The sequence below is a fragment of the Nannobrachium achirus genome (assembly GCF_963921795.1).
Source record: "Nannobrachium achirus genome assembly, chromosome: 2".
NCBI classification, from domain to species: Eukaryota; Metazoa; Chordata; class Actinopteri; order Myctophiformes; family Myctophidae; genus Nannobrachium; species Nannobrachium achirus.
In genome coordinates, this window is record NC_137811.1 from 47,714,777 (window position 1) to 47,732,983 (window position 18,207).

Sequence of the window (18,207 nt, forward strand, 5' to 3'; positions counted from 1 at the left end):
ACCACCACCGCTGCTGACGAAGGCGGGCTGAGCCCCAGCAGCAGCACAACGGGACCATCCACTCCACTGCTCCAGTCAGTCAGTGTGTCAGAGCGAGAAGAAGGATTATAAAAGGCTGCTTTGCCTTTGGTGACAACTGCAACAAGTGTGTATGAATGAGCCGGCGCAATATTTTTGGCCAGAAGTAAGTTTCCATCGGCGCCGCGAGACTGCATGATAGCTGCATGGAATTCCATTCAAAGGGGGGGTTTATTTATTGATGTTGTTGTTGCTGAGAGGGGTTAGGTCAGTTTTATTATTTTAAGGTGACGCGCTACGTGGATCCTTTTTTGTTGAGGCAGCCAGTGACGGTGTCATCTTCTTCATACACACACAGGCAGCACACACTTCTTGGATTTTTATTAGGTTATGCTATATATTATGTTAGACTAAATCTCATTTTTTCTCTCCACTCCATGCAGTCCTACAGATATTTGATTCCATTTTCCCATGCTGATCGCAGGTGATCATGGATATCCGTGGGGTTTAAGACCAGGGGGATTTGAGAGGAGGAGGAGGAGGAGAAGGAAGATTATCTTTGATATTGAAGTTGGACAATAAAGTGATCAAAGTGCCACATTTCATTCCATGGACTACGGTGAAGTCTCCACGGCCACTAAACCGCCCATAGGGTAAGACAAGTTTTCCCTCTAAACTTTTACTTTTGTCACAGAAAACCTATTCAGGCTTAATAACCTATAACACCACCATTTTCAAAGGCAGGTTTATTTTAATAGCACACTTCAACAAAAAGGCAATTCAATGTGCTTTATTATGTATAGCCTACACAAAACATTAAGAAACGGAAAAACAAGTGATACTTTTAATTAATACCCATCTATGCCTTGCACTGCAGTTTATCAGCAGACCTGGTTCCCTGAGTGTCAGGCTATTTATCCACTTAAGAGTTTGTCAGTTTGTTTTATTTATTTTTTACAGTGGGAGCAACTACACTATTTAGCTATATTTGTCCACACAACAAAAATAACATTAACAGCAGTGGTCACTTAAACATATTTCCTGTCCAGTGAGTCAAACAACAGAGAGAATTCCAGACGCCTGGTTAACCTCCATGTATGTGCTGCACTGACCTAACCACAGTCTCAGTTTTGTCATTCACAAACAGTAGCCTACAAGCACAGTAAGCAAAAACAGTATAGGATAAAGCTGGCCAACAGGGTGGCCGGTTACTAGAGAGACTTGCTGGTTGAATAACAACAACAACAACTGTGGCTTCTCTCCACAAAAGTGCCCTTTGTTTGGTTTTGTTTTTGGGGCTCAACTGCTAACTGAATTTGGAATGTCTTCTTTGATTATCTGTTAGCTCATCACTTGGTTCACATTGTGCTGCTAGGAAAATCCCCAGTGTTCATTTCAATCTACAAGAGTGTATAACCAAATGTTACCTCAAGAGTTACAAAAGGATACATTAACAATGATGATGAGTTTATACTGTGTAGATCAGTGGTTCTCAAATAGTGGTCCGGGAGGTCGCGGACCACCAGTGGTCCCTGAGGGGTTCCAGGTGGTCCACAGCTAAATGATGGAGAGTTGGTAGCCAAATGGACTCTCATAGATCTTTAACTGTAGAGAGTGTGAAATGAAACCAAATGGACCCTTACAGCTCTATTTGGTTTCATTTTACACTCTCAATAGTTAAATTATTGTTAAACATTTCTTAATTTATAAGAAGAATTGTTATTTTGTTCAACACACGCCTGTTATCTCTCCTATGATACCACATCAATACAGCATGGAAATGTGGGACAAAATCTTAACCAACGATAACAAAATATTCAAAGTTTTGTGTCTGAGAGGCTAAATCTCATCATCCTTGGCTCAAAACGCAGAATAATAATGGACCTTGATATGAAAAGACACCCTGGTGTAGATGGCTTTTTAACTTCATATTCTGTACCCGCATGGAGACAACTCAGCAAGGGATGACATCCATTTTGTTTGCACTGTTTCTTTTATTTTCATCCCATGTGTGATTGATAACTGTAGACTTTAGGAACAGTAGCTTAGTAGCTACTGTATGTGGGGAAACAACACTTTAACTGTACAATATTTTAATACAACCTCTAGCAATACACAATGGAAATGACAGGATTTATTGTACTTGAACTGCAGTTCTTTAATCTGTTCATCATTGTATGTTTACATTGGATGGAAAGTCCATAGTCCTATACAGTTCATTAAGCCGCCAATATTGTGACCCTTTTTAGTTTTTACAAGACATGCATTTTATTCTATTGGTTGCCTTCTATGCAGGCAAACTACAAGAGAAGTGAACTCACAAAAACAATGGCAACTTTGTCTATTTCCCCCCCAATGTTATTAATGTAGAAGTTACAAAATCATCTCATGCCTAAGTGTAAACACAAGACCCAAAGTTATCCTCTGGAGTGTGGCCTACAGCTGTATGTCAGTGCTACAGAAAGTCACATCTCTTTCCCACGCACTTATCCTGACCAGCCTTAGATCTACACTACTTAGAGGCTTTCATACTATCTGCAACATGCAAGAGAGCACAGCACATGATAAATATACTGGTTATTTAAAGACACCAGTTGCTGAACACTCCCCCTGCAATCTTCACTCTCTCTGCCCCCCTCTCTCTCTCTCTCTCTGTTTCTCTGTCTCTAGCTCTCTGTGTCTGTCTGTGTCTCTGTGTCTGTCACTCTGAAGCTCATTGTTGTCTTAATTGGTGCATCCTCAGTGACCTGGCTTTCTTAGTAGCTGAATCTTGTACACACACACATTGTTAATTAGACCATTCAGATGATATTAATACTAATTATTAATTTATTATATATTTATTTCCCAAAATGTTTTTCATTCAGTCATCAATGAAACAAAATAGAAAGATAGAACTCTATTGATCAATACCATTATATTTCCCCACTTTGTTAGACTTATTCTAGGATTTTGATGTGTGTCTGTAACTTTGTTCCCCAGCCATTGTACTGCACATCACCTCCTCACACTGTAGAATGTACTGCTAAAAGGTTTCCCTAGCATTTGTTTTAAAGAACAGGTGCGATACAAGTAGAGTCATTAGAGCTGTGAGATGTGAAGGAGGACGGGGGGTTTTCAAATGCTTTATTTACATGTGTGGGTGGAAGGTTAGTGTTGTAGGCTGTAGGCTATAGTTTTGCTACTTTAATCGGACTATGATTGTCGTGTTTTAAATGAAGCGCGTTGATTTGCAGCCAATGCAAATAAAACGTACTTACAGTAACGAGTGCAGTGAGAACAGAAAAAAGTGGAGCTTTGGAAAAAAATGGGAAAATATGTAGGGTATTTTACTTTACTCATTCTTTAGGCTAGTCAATCTAAGGTTTGACCCAAAAGAAATTGCAATAGTAATGGTTCAAGGTTTTTTATGATCCTTAGGGTCATCCAAATAACATATTAAAAATTGTGAATTATATATTTAGTGGATCAAGGTAAATTCAGGGGGTTCATGTTTGAGTCCATTCACTTACTATACAGGAAAAAAAAGACCCCCAAAAAATCTTCTTTAAGTAGCATGTGAGGGGTCTAACTAGGGGTTTTTCATGATCCTGAATCCATTGCAAGCATTTGTTTTGCACAAAAAACATTCGTCAGGTTAAAAGCGGACACCACAAAACGGAGCTGGCCCCAGAAAAGTGATGACTCATCACTAATCCATAGTTTTGTAGTGTCCGTTTCTAGCCCAAGGAATGTTTTTCGTGCAAAACAAATGCTTGCAATGGATTCAGAATCATGAAAAACCCCTAGTTAGACCCCACACATGCTACTTAAATAAGATTTTTTGGTGGGTCTTTTTTTCCTGTATAGTAAGTGAATGGACCTAAACTTGAACCCCCTGAATTCACCTTGATCCACTAAATATATAATTCACAACTTTTAATATGTTATTTGGATGACCCTAAGGATCATAAAAAACCTTGAACCATTACTATTGCAATTTCTTTTGGGTCAGGCCCTTTTTTAGCTTAGATTGACTGGCCTACTTGTCTAACCTTTTCATTATTATTTATTGCATTTCTATTTTATGTTTTAACTACAAACAAATGCGTAGGTGAGCTGAATAGACGCATTTCTGGTCCACGTTACACTGATAAGAACTAGATGCGCACGCAGGTCGGTACCAAAATTAGCCAATGAAACCAGCGCTCCCCAAAACAACAGGTTTGGGGATTGGTGGGAATTGATTACATGATACAGTCACCTGTGCATTTAGTCTCAATGTTTGTAAACAAGAAACGGGTCTATTGAGGTTTGATCACTCTGACCTTTTCTTTAAGTAGTCAAGGAGGGGAGGGGGGGGGGGGGGGGACTGAAGAAAGGTTCTTCTTAACCAGATTTCTGCAATCAAGGTCGTCACAAGGGGGGAAAGTGGGACTGAGTTACTAGGGCCCAAGGTGGAGGGGCCGCGCTGCAAGCTTGTAGATCAGCTATCAGCTGAAAAGTCGTGAAAATGTGTGCAAATCTTTGAATATATGTATTTTTTAAACGAACATTTATTTATAACTAAAATTTTGCTTCTGGGGTGTCCCTGGAACTAAATTGAGATGGGGTCCGTGGCCAAATACGTATCATTTTGGGGGTCCTTCACATGAAAAGGGTTCCTGACAGACAGAAACATACGTTTTTCAAAAAACTTTAGAAGGATTTGAAATATTCAAAGAAATGTTCACGATAAAAAAAAAAATAGCAGATCTACAAGCTCGCAGTGTGGCACTCGGTGCCACGCAGCCCACGCTGTGAGCATGTTTTATCTGCTATTTTTCAATAGTTAAAGTACCCAGGGCTCAGAATTTGGTGCGACACCCCTGACTGCAATAGAGACAGCCACTGGCTTTTAGGCTAAATTACAAAGTGGACTGGCCACAGTGTCACTTGGCATGGAGGCCAAAGCAGCTTTTCATCCTGCGAGTGTGTGACATTTCTGTCCATATAAATCACCATGACAACTCCCTTTGTGCTGCGGATTCTCTCCTCCGTCATCAAGCAGGGAGTCACTTCTTTATTACATAGCCCGCTTACAGTGAAACACACAGCTCATAAAAGCACACACACACACACACACACACACACACACACACACACACACACACACACACACACACACACACACACACACACACACAGTCTATGTACACAGGCACACAGCAAATACTCACACATGTGCATACGCAAGGCAAGCACACAAAAACAGATGGACCGACAGACTGGATAAAAAAAAGAGACTGCACTTTGAAAGAAAATGAAACACAGTTGTATCTCAATAATACGTTCTTTGAAGTCCAAGCAGTCTGTACGTAGATAGATTCTATTTGTTTTTGTGTGTACATGTGCAAATTTAATTGGAGGGCCTGTGTGTGTGTGTGTGTGTGTGTGTGTGTGTGTGTGTGTGTGTGTGTGTGTGTGTGTGTGTGTGTGTGTGTGTGTGTGTGTGTGTGAGAGAAAGAGAGAGAGAGAGAGAGAGGGCGCGTTCGTGCCTGTGTGTGTGAGTGTGTGTGTGTGTGTGTGTGTGTGTGTGTGTGTGTGTGTGTGTGTGTGTGTGTGTGTGTGTGTGTGTGTGTGCGTGCGTGCGTGCGTGCGTGCGTGCGTGCGTGCGTGCGTGCGTGCGTGCGTGCGTGCGTGCGTGCGTGCGTGCGTGCGTGTGTGATTTCATAGTAATGGAGAAGTAGACTAAGTGAAGGCTTACCTCCTAGCTTTTAGCTTTGCCAGACTGTAATTAAGGACTGACACAACAGCCTGCATGTTCGCTACCTCAGACAAAATGACTGTTTGTTCTACAAGGCAACAGCAGTGCTCATAGCAGAACTAGTCCACACATATACTGTATGTTATTACAATTAATTGAGTTAATTGTAACAGTTTTAACAGTTGTTAAGAACCACATTAGCTTACTTCATGGATGCAGATAACATACATGATATGGAACACAAAAAAGACTAACACATATTTAAATATGTTTGTTAGCATTGTTACTGCACTGAGGAGAAAATTAAGAGATAAGCCATTATCAATAATATTGCTAGAAATATATCATGTCAATATAGTCTAACCAGTAAGACGCCTAAGGGCGAAAAGCAACCTGCGCCATCTGTCTTGGCCATATATGGATTCTGTTAGTGTGGTCCTCCTAACAGGGCATCATCTGGGATACAATCCCTTTTATGCCCATATATGGAAATCCCTAACAGAATCCCTTTTATGCCCATGGAGATCCCTGCTCTGAGTATCTGACATCACTGTGATATCACCTGTTTATGCCCATATATGGAGATCCCTGTTCTGAGTATCTGACATCACTGTGATGTGATGTCACAGTGATGTGTCAGGGCCCTCAGGGGCCTACCGTTGGGGTCCTTTAAAATGTTTGAGAAAGTGATGCGCTATTATTTGCTTTTACCCACATAGTGTTATATAGGCATTATTGATTTATTATTTATACCATATCTCATTGGTTGAATATTTTATGAAAGCACCAATAGATATTCCCACAAGTAATTGGTCAAAAATATTATATTTGGTCTTGTCCACCCAGCCCTAAATCACAGTATATAATCGTATGTAAACCTAGTATACACATTGCACCTTTTTGTTGCACTCTATGTAATGTACGGTTATACATGTCTCCATTCCGACTTGCTGCCATTCCGACATCCCCCCATTCCGACACTAACCCTATACCTAACCCCAACCCTAACCCTAACCTCTATGGAAGAGTTGAAACTCCAACAATAAGAAGTCAACGTCGGAATGGCAGCATGTCGGAATGGAGAGCGGCCCCCGTAATGTACTGTACATGTCTTGGGCTGGTCGCAGTTTGCTTTTGTGTGTTTGTGTGAAGAGAGTGAAATGAACAAATACATAACTTTCATTAACTAAAGCGTTATAAATGACAGAAGTGTTTTACTATAGATTCTCCTGATAAATGTTATTTTGTTTCAACTTCCTACAGCCATTATTTACTCAGATACAAAGATTATTCAAAGGGGGCGTCAAGCTTATACTTCTCAAATGTTCAGCTTTAAATGTGTTTGCAGGTCAAGTGAATCTGAAAGTCTAAATGTAGTCTGTTGCATTCCTAATGAACGAAGATGAAGTGTTGCGTTTTTTGTTTTGTTTTTCTTCAAAGAGCTTTACAGATTTTTAACAAGTCCTCATGACTCATGACTCTAATGAAGACGCAGTAGCGTCGAGATGTGGTGAGTTTTATTTGCACACATAAAAGGACTTGATTGTATCCGTGTGCTCCAGAACTTAGTTGATTATCCACCAACGCCCTCTTTGATGCCTTTCATTTATTTATCCTCACTCCACCTGCCTGCGCTCACAGTCACTGAAATTGCTCAAGATTCTGATGTTGCTACATCAGTCGTTAAAGTGCCTCATCAAATACAAAGAGGAAAGATCAGATTTTTGATATCCTGATTTGTGTTGAAAACCCACCTGGTGGTGGCATACATCCATTTATTTGTCTGTACATGAATCAGTTTTTATTTATTTTGGAGTGTCCTTGCCTATGTTTGAAACCAACTCTGCTGAAGGCCAAGTCCACAGAGTAACCAGATAGATTTGGTATAACAAATAACAGCCTCATGACCTCATTCAGAAAACAGCACAAGATAGCCTTGTCCTTGAATCACTTCTTCGTAAAGTGCATATATTCATCATGAAGAACTGCATACGTGCTTGCCTGTAGGGATATGGGATCATGGGACGATATGAAAATTACAAGTCACAAAAATAATTGCCATTAACGATATTATCACGATAATCAAAATATTCTTACATTTTTAAATGCCACTTTTGTTGACCACTTGAGCTCCCAGCATCCCTATTATTCTGGGGGGAACGTTCGCCTAACATAGACGATCTACAAGCTACAATCTTGTGAAAAATGAAAACGGAACCGTCAAATATTCGAATCTTTCCGCGATTCTGCCAATAATTATATTCTTTGAGACACACATCTGAGTTTTTGCCGGGCCAAACAAGGAATCACGTGGTGTTGAATTGATCCCCTTCCCCTATTCGCTCATACTATCTACTATTACATTTTTCTTAGAGCCGCATCCCACTTCCAAGGCCATACACGCCCCTTTACATCCACTTCAACTCATAGCTAGCTCCGATGTCGGTAGAAGGCCATACACGCCCCCTTTACATCCACTTCAACTCATAGCTCCGCTGTCGGTAGAATGCACGGCACAGCCGTCCGCTGATTCGCTAGAGAGCAAGAGAGAGAGAGAGAGAGAGAGAGAGAGAGTCTCAGGTTACAAGAGGGAAGGGGGGGGCCGCTGCACAGGGGGAGAGAGAGAGAGAGAGAGAGAGAGAGAGAGAGAGAGAGAGAGAGAGAGAGAGAGAGAGAGAGAGAGAGAGAGACTCAATCGCTAGCCGAGAGCCTGTATCTTACAAGAAGTTCGCGGCCCTTCGGGCCACTCACATCTAGAGTTCACAGCAAGATACTGTCTGTCTGTCTGTCTGTCTGTCTGTCTGTCTGTCTGTCTGTCTGTGTGTGTGTGTGTGTGTGTGTGTGTTGCTAAAATGAAAACATTGAAATAATGAAAATAAAACATTGGCAGGCCTATTACAGTAACAATAATAACACAATTAGGCCAAAACTTGTTTTTTTTTCAACAAACTTTTTTATTTTTTCAAAAAAAAATTTTTTTTTTCAATTTTCTTTTTTTTTTTAACTTTTTTTTTTTATTTAAAAAAAAAAAGCGGGCGTGGACTCTAGATGTGAGCGGCCCGAAGGGCCGCGAACCTCTAGTGGCGTACAGTTTGTGTAGCAGAAGACTAGGGTTTAAGTGGTACTGAAATTGAAGCTCAACAAAAGCAATCATCCTACTGTATGACAGATAAATTTAAATCTCTGCGATACGATTATTGTGAGCGTTTGTTTATCACCATAATAAACAACAATAACGCTTATCGTCCCAAACCTACTTGCCTGTGTGTGAACGTGGAGGCAATAAACATCCAGATCCATTAGCCCAGGGGTCTTCAACAGGGGGTCCAGGGCCCCTACGGGGTCCTCAGAGTTACTACAGGGGGTCCTCCAAATCTTTGTGTGATAGAAAGAAAAAAAGAAAATCTCCTTTTTAGCCAGATTATTAACCAGATTCTGAGAACTTTAGCCAAAAATAGCAGATCTAGCTTGTAGATCGGATATTTTCAGCAAAGAGGTTTGGTGTAGAGGGGAGAAGTATTGACAGTTCAAGTGGTTAAATATCTGAAAACACAAATTGACATGAATCCAAAATACACTAATGAAACGATATGGAATCTATGACAAGGTTGTGGGGGTCCCTGCTTCATCTCTCTCTCAGTTAAGGGGTCCTTGGCCTGAAAACGTTGAAGACCCCTGCATTAGCCAGAGAGTGGATACAATGTTTTCTGGCCTACAGTAAATGCTATTTATGAATACATATTTGTCCGTTAATACAGTTTCTTAAAATACTTTCAAAGATTAGGCTACCGTAAGATAATGTTATCCTTCTGCACCAACCCTTTCCTGCCGGGGTCCCAAATGATGGGAGATTAGGAGACAGACACAGATGCGGCCTTCCCACCCAGTGCTTCAAAGACACACCCTGCCTGCTCCATGTTTGCTGTATTTAGGTCCAGACCACAGGCTCTCAGGGTTTGTGTGGTCGCTCTATAGCTGAATTCTGCTGACTAAAAGGACTTCCCTGTTTTTCCCATTTCCTTAGAGACTATTTGTATTCAGTGCCCAAATTACATTTTCAGTACAACCGTTATATCCTCACATCTGGATTATTGTGGTTTCGATGTTTTAAATATTTCCAATGGTCATTTTGGGGGTTTTATTATGATATGTTACATAGTGGCAGTCTTTAAGGTGGGCATTGTTGGCAGCTGTACAAGATATGCCTGTGGATATGTGCCATCTTGTTATAAATATTGGAGTGCCCAGCCCTACATTTTAAATATAGTGTGGGTGTAGTAGATGAAATTCTTCCATGAGCTGTATAAACGCCCATATGAGTGTATATTTGTTCAAAGTACACATTGACTGAATGTCCTAGAAATAAATTCAGTCACTGTAAACTTGCCTAACCTTTGTTCATTTCATGAGGTTGAAAGAGGTGTTAGTTTATGGAAGGTACAGCTGTTAAACCTTGTTACACATAAATCCACGGGTTAGATTTAATCTTTAAAGCGATCCATAGTTGTGGATGTCCACTAAAGTGTACTTGAAGTTGTCTTCACTATCAAGTGCTATGATTGCCAGTATATAGCGTTTATTAGTGGTTGGGTTGAAGTCCTTTAATCCTTTACAGTACTTGATTATTATTTACAACAAAGGGGTTACTCTAATGGTGCACAGCAAGATATGATTGAAAATTCATACAGTAGTTGATGGAAAACGTATCTAGCATGACGGTTGAGGAGTTATCTTTTCAAATATACTGTATTTCAAACGTTGTCTTGTTTCAGCAGATTTCACGTAATTTGAACATCTTTATCCTGACGTGGAGCAGTGCGTCCATAACCTTTAGCTCAAAATGTAGCTACAGACAGTAGTCCATGCAGAAGCAGACATATACTGTACAGTGTATCTCAGGGACGTGCTGGCCATTGGGAAAAGCGGGCCAACTCCCGAACGGCCGGTTCATTCCCGGCCGGTCCAGGACGGCCATTAGGAAAAAAATACAAATAAAATGTCAGCCTTCGTTCCATTTTGGGGGCTGGGCGGCCAACAAAGTAAATCGTCACTGTCGGGCAGAAACCTTGTATCTCCAAGTTTCAAATGTGTACATTCTTTTCGCAAAGCAAAGCCCTGCTTCATCATACAAGGCCGTTGCACAAAAGTAGTGAAAACAGCAGATCTACAAGCACACAACGCCTCGCACCGCGAGGCGTTGTGTGCTTGTAGATCAGCTGTTTAAATGATAAATACAAAACAAACGGTTTTGGACATACAAGGTTTCCACCCGACAACGACAAAATATAACTCATGTAATTGGCCCACTGGCTTTTCACTTGTCATGATCTGAAATGGCAAATATTTGAGTAGCAGCAGCGCTATAGAGAGAGATCTCTAATGAGGGCCTCTCCAACTCTTTTTCCCGGGCTGAATCAGGGGCCCAGCACGTCCCTGGTGTATCTGTCTGGACACTTGTTATGCAGCTGGCCTGGGTGGCTCAGTCCTATTTGTGGAAACCTGCTGTCAGACGGTAGTCACCATGGTATGTGGGTTTGTGTGAGAGGAAGACATTCAGCATGTATAGAAGATAGGGATTACTCTTGCTCCATTTGCTGTCCAGTAACGGTACATACCACTGATAGGGAACAAACCTTTGCACATTTAATATTTGAGTTCGGGTTCCTCAGACACCATTTTGAGAATGAGAACCACTGCTATACTGTAGGAGCCATGTCTGGACATATTCTTGAAAAGAGTGAGATATTTCATGTCTAATCTAACAATACAACTTCTCTAGATACTATTGCAAAATTATGAAAACCTGATATGTGTGCTTTAACTCAATTTACTTTATTGTCAAAGCTCCACTACTGCTCTCCACCCTGCCCATGCCTTCTCTGAGGGCGAACATTCTGCGAGCTCACAATGTAACACATTGTGAGCATTTATTGTAAGAGATTTGTTGTACAGTATAGTAAAAAAAGGAGTAGACCAAGTATAGAGCCCTGGGGGACCCTGGTCAACTAAGTACAGTTTAATACGTGATTATGTATACAATCTGTGTAATAATTTAACTGAATTTGCAGGATATATGCAATTATATTCCCTTTATTATAACCCTTAAAAGATAACATTTTCAACATCATAAGTCATTCAACATCATGTGGTCTCCAAAGCCCTTTTCTGGCTGCTAAAAAAAGCAACAAGAACCAGCGGCAACAAAGTATTTCTCCACCCTAGTATAGGCTCCAGCAGGAGCTCTCTAATTGAAGGAGCAGCTTGGGGAATAGTTAACAGACTAATTGGTATTTTCCTGCTGTTCCACTCCCTCCATCTATCCTTCGTTGGTGCCTTCCTTCCCCATCCCACCCCTGTTCCTGTCCACCTGGGAGCTTTCTGAGTGCAGAGGTTGGTGCTTATTACTTAATACTGCAGGGGCCAGCACAAAAGTCTGTAATTCCATGACGCGGCTGGTGCACCTGTAACTAACAGTAATTGAGCTCCAAGAACTTAGGTACAGGTAATTAGTACCTTGTCACAGCACTTATTTATTTCTGCTTTGCTAGTTTGCGGGTTGAAACATGTCTCATGTTGCATTATCAGTGTTAGAAGAACTGGATTCATCTGCAGCAGGGGGAAATGGGCATAGTTGGCCAAAGTAGGAGAGCAGGGAATTCATAAATAATTACACAGTATTTGGTGTCTCCAAAAAGTATATATATATTTTTTTTTATCCTGGAGGAAATGTTTTCTTTATGGAAAAAACGCTGGGCATGAGTGTTAGTGTGCCAGACAGTGGTCACATGGACCTGCATGACCTGTTCTTCTCGTGCAGATGACTGTACTACGTGGTGGGGAGGGGAAGACAAAAAGAAGACTGAATGGGGTATTACTGTTAAGTGGGTTTCTGTCCTTTAAGTAGGTGTGAAAGGAGAGACAGCTTGATCCCCGCATGCTGCTGAGTCAACCCGAGCTCGTGACGCCATAGCCTGGATGTAAAGAACACTAACGTTAGAAAGCAGTCAGTGCTGCTGCTGCAGGATGGCATAATTGGTCCCAGAGCAACAGTTCACCCTGGCACCTGAGATCCTCTGTTGTGTTGATCGTCCCCCGGGTTATAATGTTACCGGTCGCTAGTTTTTTTTTGTGTGGTATTTTCTTCTTTTCAATGTCTGTCTGGTTTCTTGTTCAATAGATTATACTGACCTGGTTATTTTAATCCTAGTTCCAAACCAAAGATCCGCTTTGAGCTGAAACCACTGTGCAGGACGTTGCAGAGACAGAATGGCAGCAGTCTGAATTACCCTCTCATGAGAGATCGTTCTGTTCTTCGTATTATCGGGCTGCATGCTCCCAATAATGTCCAACCTGATAATCCAGCAATTAAGGTTAATTCCTTAAACATTGCGTTGGTACATCAACAGTATATGCAGCTGTAGCCTGCATACACATACTCATTGGCTTTAGATGGTTCAGCTGTAGTCTTAAATGGTTAGACGTAAAGCCAGAGTATTTCAAGCATCGCGTGTGTGTGTGATTTGTGTGTGTGTGTGCGTGCATGTGCTTGCATGCGTGTGTGCGTGCATGGTCTGTGTACAGTATGCTTGTGTACTGCCTGTGCGTGCCATGCAGGAGGACTGTGTACCATGGCATGATGAGCGATGGTAATGTTAGAGCCAGACATTTATTGAAGAACTTGTTGACAACGCAGAGAGTCAAGTGTACTACACGGTACTACACTGATACGCACTGATACTCCCTCCCCTGGCTGTGACCATGCATCTAGGGCTGTCACAATTAAACATATAAGTTGACGATTAATTGTCATTCAAATAATTGAACAATTAACGATTTAATTGTGTTTGGCATTGAACATTGGAACATATTCATAAAACATGTAGGACTATTTCTGTTGTATGTCAAATGCAATGAACTGCAAAGAAATGTAATGTCTCCTACTCTTTTTTAAAGAAAAAACTAAATAAAAGGTTGGTCACCAACACACACACACACACACACACACACACGTGTGTGTGTGTGTGTGTGTGTGTGTGTGTGTGTGTGTGTGTGTGTGTGTGTGTGTGTGTGTGTGTGTGTGTGTCTCCATTCAAGTGGATGTTAAGATACAGATAAAAAATATATGTGACAGATATTTTTTATCTATATCTTACCATCCTTTAAGGCTGGTTCTGATGCTTTTTCAGGTACATTTTGTAAGACTCATGTGCTACAATGTTCTAATGGCTCAAAACAGGGAGGAAATGACATACACTGTATCATACAGCATGTACTAGCGATGACGTGGGTTTGAACTTTGTCCTATGCCATCGCCCGTGTCCTATTTATTTATCCTGTATTCAAAATGATATGCGTGTAATTTCTTCACAGCAGCACATTTTCCTGTGGTCGCCCACTACTCATGAATGAAAACAGCAGAAGCATGAAATATAATAGTATTGCGCGGTTGAGTTCAGTGTGCTGGTTTGGTAGCACTTCCCCTCTGACCAGTGGAGTAGGGTGGGGTTTTTACTGTAACCACATGGCTGTGGGGTAATCTGAGTGTAGCGCACATATGCTGAATTAGGAATCTGTGTCCCTAGCAACTGCAAACAAATGCCGTGCTGGTCTCGTATCTCGCATGGCCAACATGCTTCTGGTGTACATGCTCTGTTTAGTTTAGTTTATTAGCACATTATTATAAAAAATAGAACAATGCATATATTGAGTATACAAAATACTGCGCAAGGAGAGGAAGAAGCCAAAAGGCTTATTTAGAATCATTTCCTTAATGGAAAAGGTCATTCATTTAACAAATACAAGTTCACTAGGAACAAATACAATATACAAGTTGTCAGAGCAGCTGTGCAATAAAGAAGTAAAAACACAGAAACTCCACAAAAAACAGAAAAAGACAAAAACAAAAAACACATTTGGTAATACAACACATCAGTAGATGAAATCTTATGGAATTACAGTAAAGAAATAAGATAGTGTCATACGTTTCTTAAACATTGACAAGGATAATGATGACTTAAGTGATGTATCTAGAGATCTCCACAATTGAGGGCCTCTAAATGTAATAAATAATTTATGTTTTGTGGTACGACAAAGAGGTCGTTCAAAGTCATCTCTATTCCTCTGTAGGGGGGGCAACAGTTAATCTAACAAATCGATGGAATTGATTGTAAACTAGAAGCAGTGCTCTTCAGAGCACAGGTCTCCACCAGGTCAGGTAGGTCCTGGTGGCACTAAATGTGAAAAGGGGTGCCATGTCTTCTTTGGCCTTTATCGGCAATGTGACTCTGCTGCATGCATGATTTGAAGCATTTTGTTCCAAAAATTAGTTTGGAAAAAGTCGACCTGCTGGTGGCGCAATAACAGGCCAATGTGAAAAGAGTGGCATTTGTTCCTTGACCTAGTGGGAATGTGCGTGCAGAATGTCTCTGCGTTCATGATTTAAATCATTTTGTTAAAAATGGACCAATCCTGCAAACTTTGGAAGCCAATGTTAGCCAATTAGGATGGAATATGAAATATCGGACAGATCCGTCTTGATCACATGACTATAGAGATACTGTTACTGATTTGCATGATTTTTGGATAAAATCTCAAGGAATAAAATGTGTTTTACATAAGTCGGCCTCCTGGTGGCATTATAAAAGGCAGATATGAAAAATGCAGGACAAAGGTGTTTCCTTGGCCTCTATGGAGTGCACATACAAAGTTGTACACTGATCAGTGGAGTTATACGTAGGTAAAAACACAAATCGGACTGTTATAGCGCCACCATGAGGCTGATTAGATTTTTTCTTAAGTGGCATTTATTCCTCTGCCTATTGGGAATGTGCATGCACAATTTCACCAAAATCGCACACTGCCTTCATGTTTTCAGGCATTTTATTCAAAATTTACCAATCCTGCAAACTTTATGTCAATCACATGACTGTAGAGATACTGTCTACTGATTTGCGTGATTTTTTGACAAAATCTGTAGGAGTACTGGCCAAAGGTTAGCAAAATCGGCTTCCTGGTGACGCTAGAACAGGCCCATATGAAAGATTTGGGGCAGAGGTTCTGAATTGGTATCCAGGCAGTGTGCACAGTTTGGCAGCAACCGGGCCAACGGTGCCGGAGATTAGCTGGTAACAAACGGACGGACAGGGGCGAAAACATATACTCTCCCCCATGCCTTCAGCTGGTGGAGACAAAAATATAATAAAATTCAATAATGAATCAATAATTGACTTGAAACAATACTGAAAATAGAAGACCTTAAAGCTCATAATATATGATGCAACATGTTGTGAGCTTGTAGATCGGCTATTTTCACATTATATGACAAAGTATGAAATAGGGCTAAGTCGTTAATTAGAGTAGACTATTCGATTTAGTTGATGCTATAAAATCAATTCAAATTTATTTAGCTTTGATTCGATACCTATTGTCAAACCACACGCTTCTTAATTATTCCATTCATGGAAAAGGAGATCAGCGATAGTTTCACTTCTAATGATCGGAACTAATCATTTCTGTCTCTCTCTTTGTGTAAATCAATCTAAGCTGTGCTGGCCGATAAGACTAAATATCACAATAATTATTATTGTCTACACCAGCCGGAAGGCATGGGAGAGACCATGTTTTCGCCTCCGTCCGTGCATGCGTCCGTCTGTTATCAGCTAATCTTCGGCACTGTTGGCCTGGTCGCTGCCAGACTGTGCACACCTAAAACAAACTCGACCCAAACTCGTTGCCCAACGAGTCTGTGTCCTTAAGCTAGATGCAGAATAGACCGAAATCTAATCTTTGCTTCTGGGGATCCCTGGAACAAAATATTTTGCGATAGGGATCCATCCGTGGAACAAAATAGTTTGAGATGAGGGTCCGCGGCCAAAAACACATTAGGGGTCCTTAACCACCGATAGGCACATATTATATATATATATATATATATATATATATATATATATATATATATATAAATGTATTGTAATTCAATATGAATTTGGCCACAGACCCCCAACTCAAAATATTTTGTTCCACGGACCTCCAGAAACAAAGATTTGATTTTGGTCTATTCTGCATCTAGCTTAAGGCCTCAGACCCGTTGGGAAACGCACGGTTGTGCGAATGAGGTCGACTTTGTTTTAGGTCGACCTTTCCTGCTACCCCAATTCAGAACCTCTGCCCCAAATTTTTCACATGGGCCTGTTCTAGCCGATTTTTGCTAAACTAACTTTTGTCAGTACTCCTACAGACTTATCACGTAAATCGGTAGACAGTATGTCTACAGTCTTGTGATCGACATGGATCTATCCGATTTTCCATAGTCCATGCTTTTTTTTTTTTTTTTAAACAATATGTTTATTTTTATGTTTACATTCAAAACAATATATACATCACAATAAAAGCAAAAAAAAAACAAACAAAAAAAAAAACACAAAAACAAAACCCCAAAGAATACAAAATAATCATAACACAAAGAGCACGTACATCACATCAACATCACAGCAGACCAGACATCCATAGTCCATCCTGATTGGCTAAAACTGTCTTCCAAAGTTTGCAGGATTGGTCCGTTTTGAATAAAATGCCTGAAATCATGAACGCAGTGTGCTATTTTGGTGAAATTGTGCATGCACATTCCCAATAGGCAGAGGAATAAATGCCACACAAAAAAATCTAATTAGCCTCATGGTGGTGCTATAACAGGCCGAGTCGTGTTTTTACCTACGTATAACTCCACTGATCAGTGTACAACTTTGTATGTGCACTCCCTAGAGGCCAAGGAAACACCTTTGCCCTGCATTTTTCATATCTGCCTTTTATAACGCCACCAGGAGGCCGACTTATGTAAAACCATTTTTTTCCTATTATTCCCTGAGATCTTATCCAAAAATCATGCAAATCAGTAACAATATCTCTATAGTCATGTGATCAAGACGGATCTGTCCGATATTTCATATTCCATCCTAATTGGCTAACATTGGCTTCCAAAGTTTGCAGGATTGGTCAATTTTTAACAAAATTACTTAAATCATGAACGCAGCTTGTGATTACGGAGAAATTCCCATCAGGTCATGGAACAAATACCACTCTTTTCACATTGGCCTGTTATAGCGCCACCAGCAGGTCGACCTTTGCCAAACAAATTTTTGGAAGAAAATGCCTTACAGTTTACAGTTTACAGTTTAGGCATTTAGCAGACGCTTTTAATCCAAAGCGACTTACAATAAGCAGATAACATCACAATAATAAACAAGATAATATGTCAGTACATCATCAACAATATAACAAATGCAAATGGATATCTATCTAGAAAAAACACAATATAATCAAAGTTCTGAAAAAACCTAAAAAACAAAAACAAATGCTAACTAGCTTCATGTATTCATTGATTCTTTTTCTGTAGTGCTAAGGGTTTAGGTGGAGTCTGAAAAGGTGAGTCTTCAGTCCACGGCGAAAGCTAGCGAGTGAGTCCGTTG

General features: G+C 40.5%; 1 protein-coding gene across 3 annotated transcripts in view; it reads left to right on the forward strand.

Annotated features, from left to right (window-relative positions):
- Positions 1-117: 117 nt before the first annotated feature.
- Positions 118-18,207, forward strand: part of cobl (cordon-bleu WH2 repeat protein) — a 159,962-nt gene continuing 141,872 nt past the window's right edge. For 2 of the 3 annotated variants that reach the window (XM_080720937.1, XM_080720940.1), the window contains exons 1-2: positions 119-184; positions 503-671. In XM_080720937.1, the coding sequence (XP_080577063.1) occupies positions 628-671 (44 nt within the window). In that variant the 5' untranslated portion in view covers positions 119-184; positions 503-627. Of the gene's footprint in view, positions 185-502; positions 672-18,207 lie in introns of all 3 variants that reach the window. The other variant, XM_080720938.1, reaches the window with a different exon arrangement.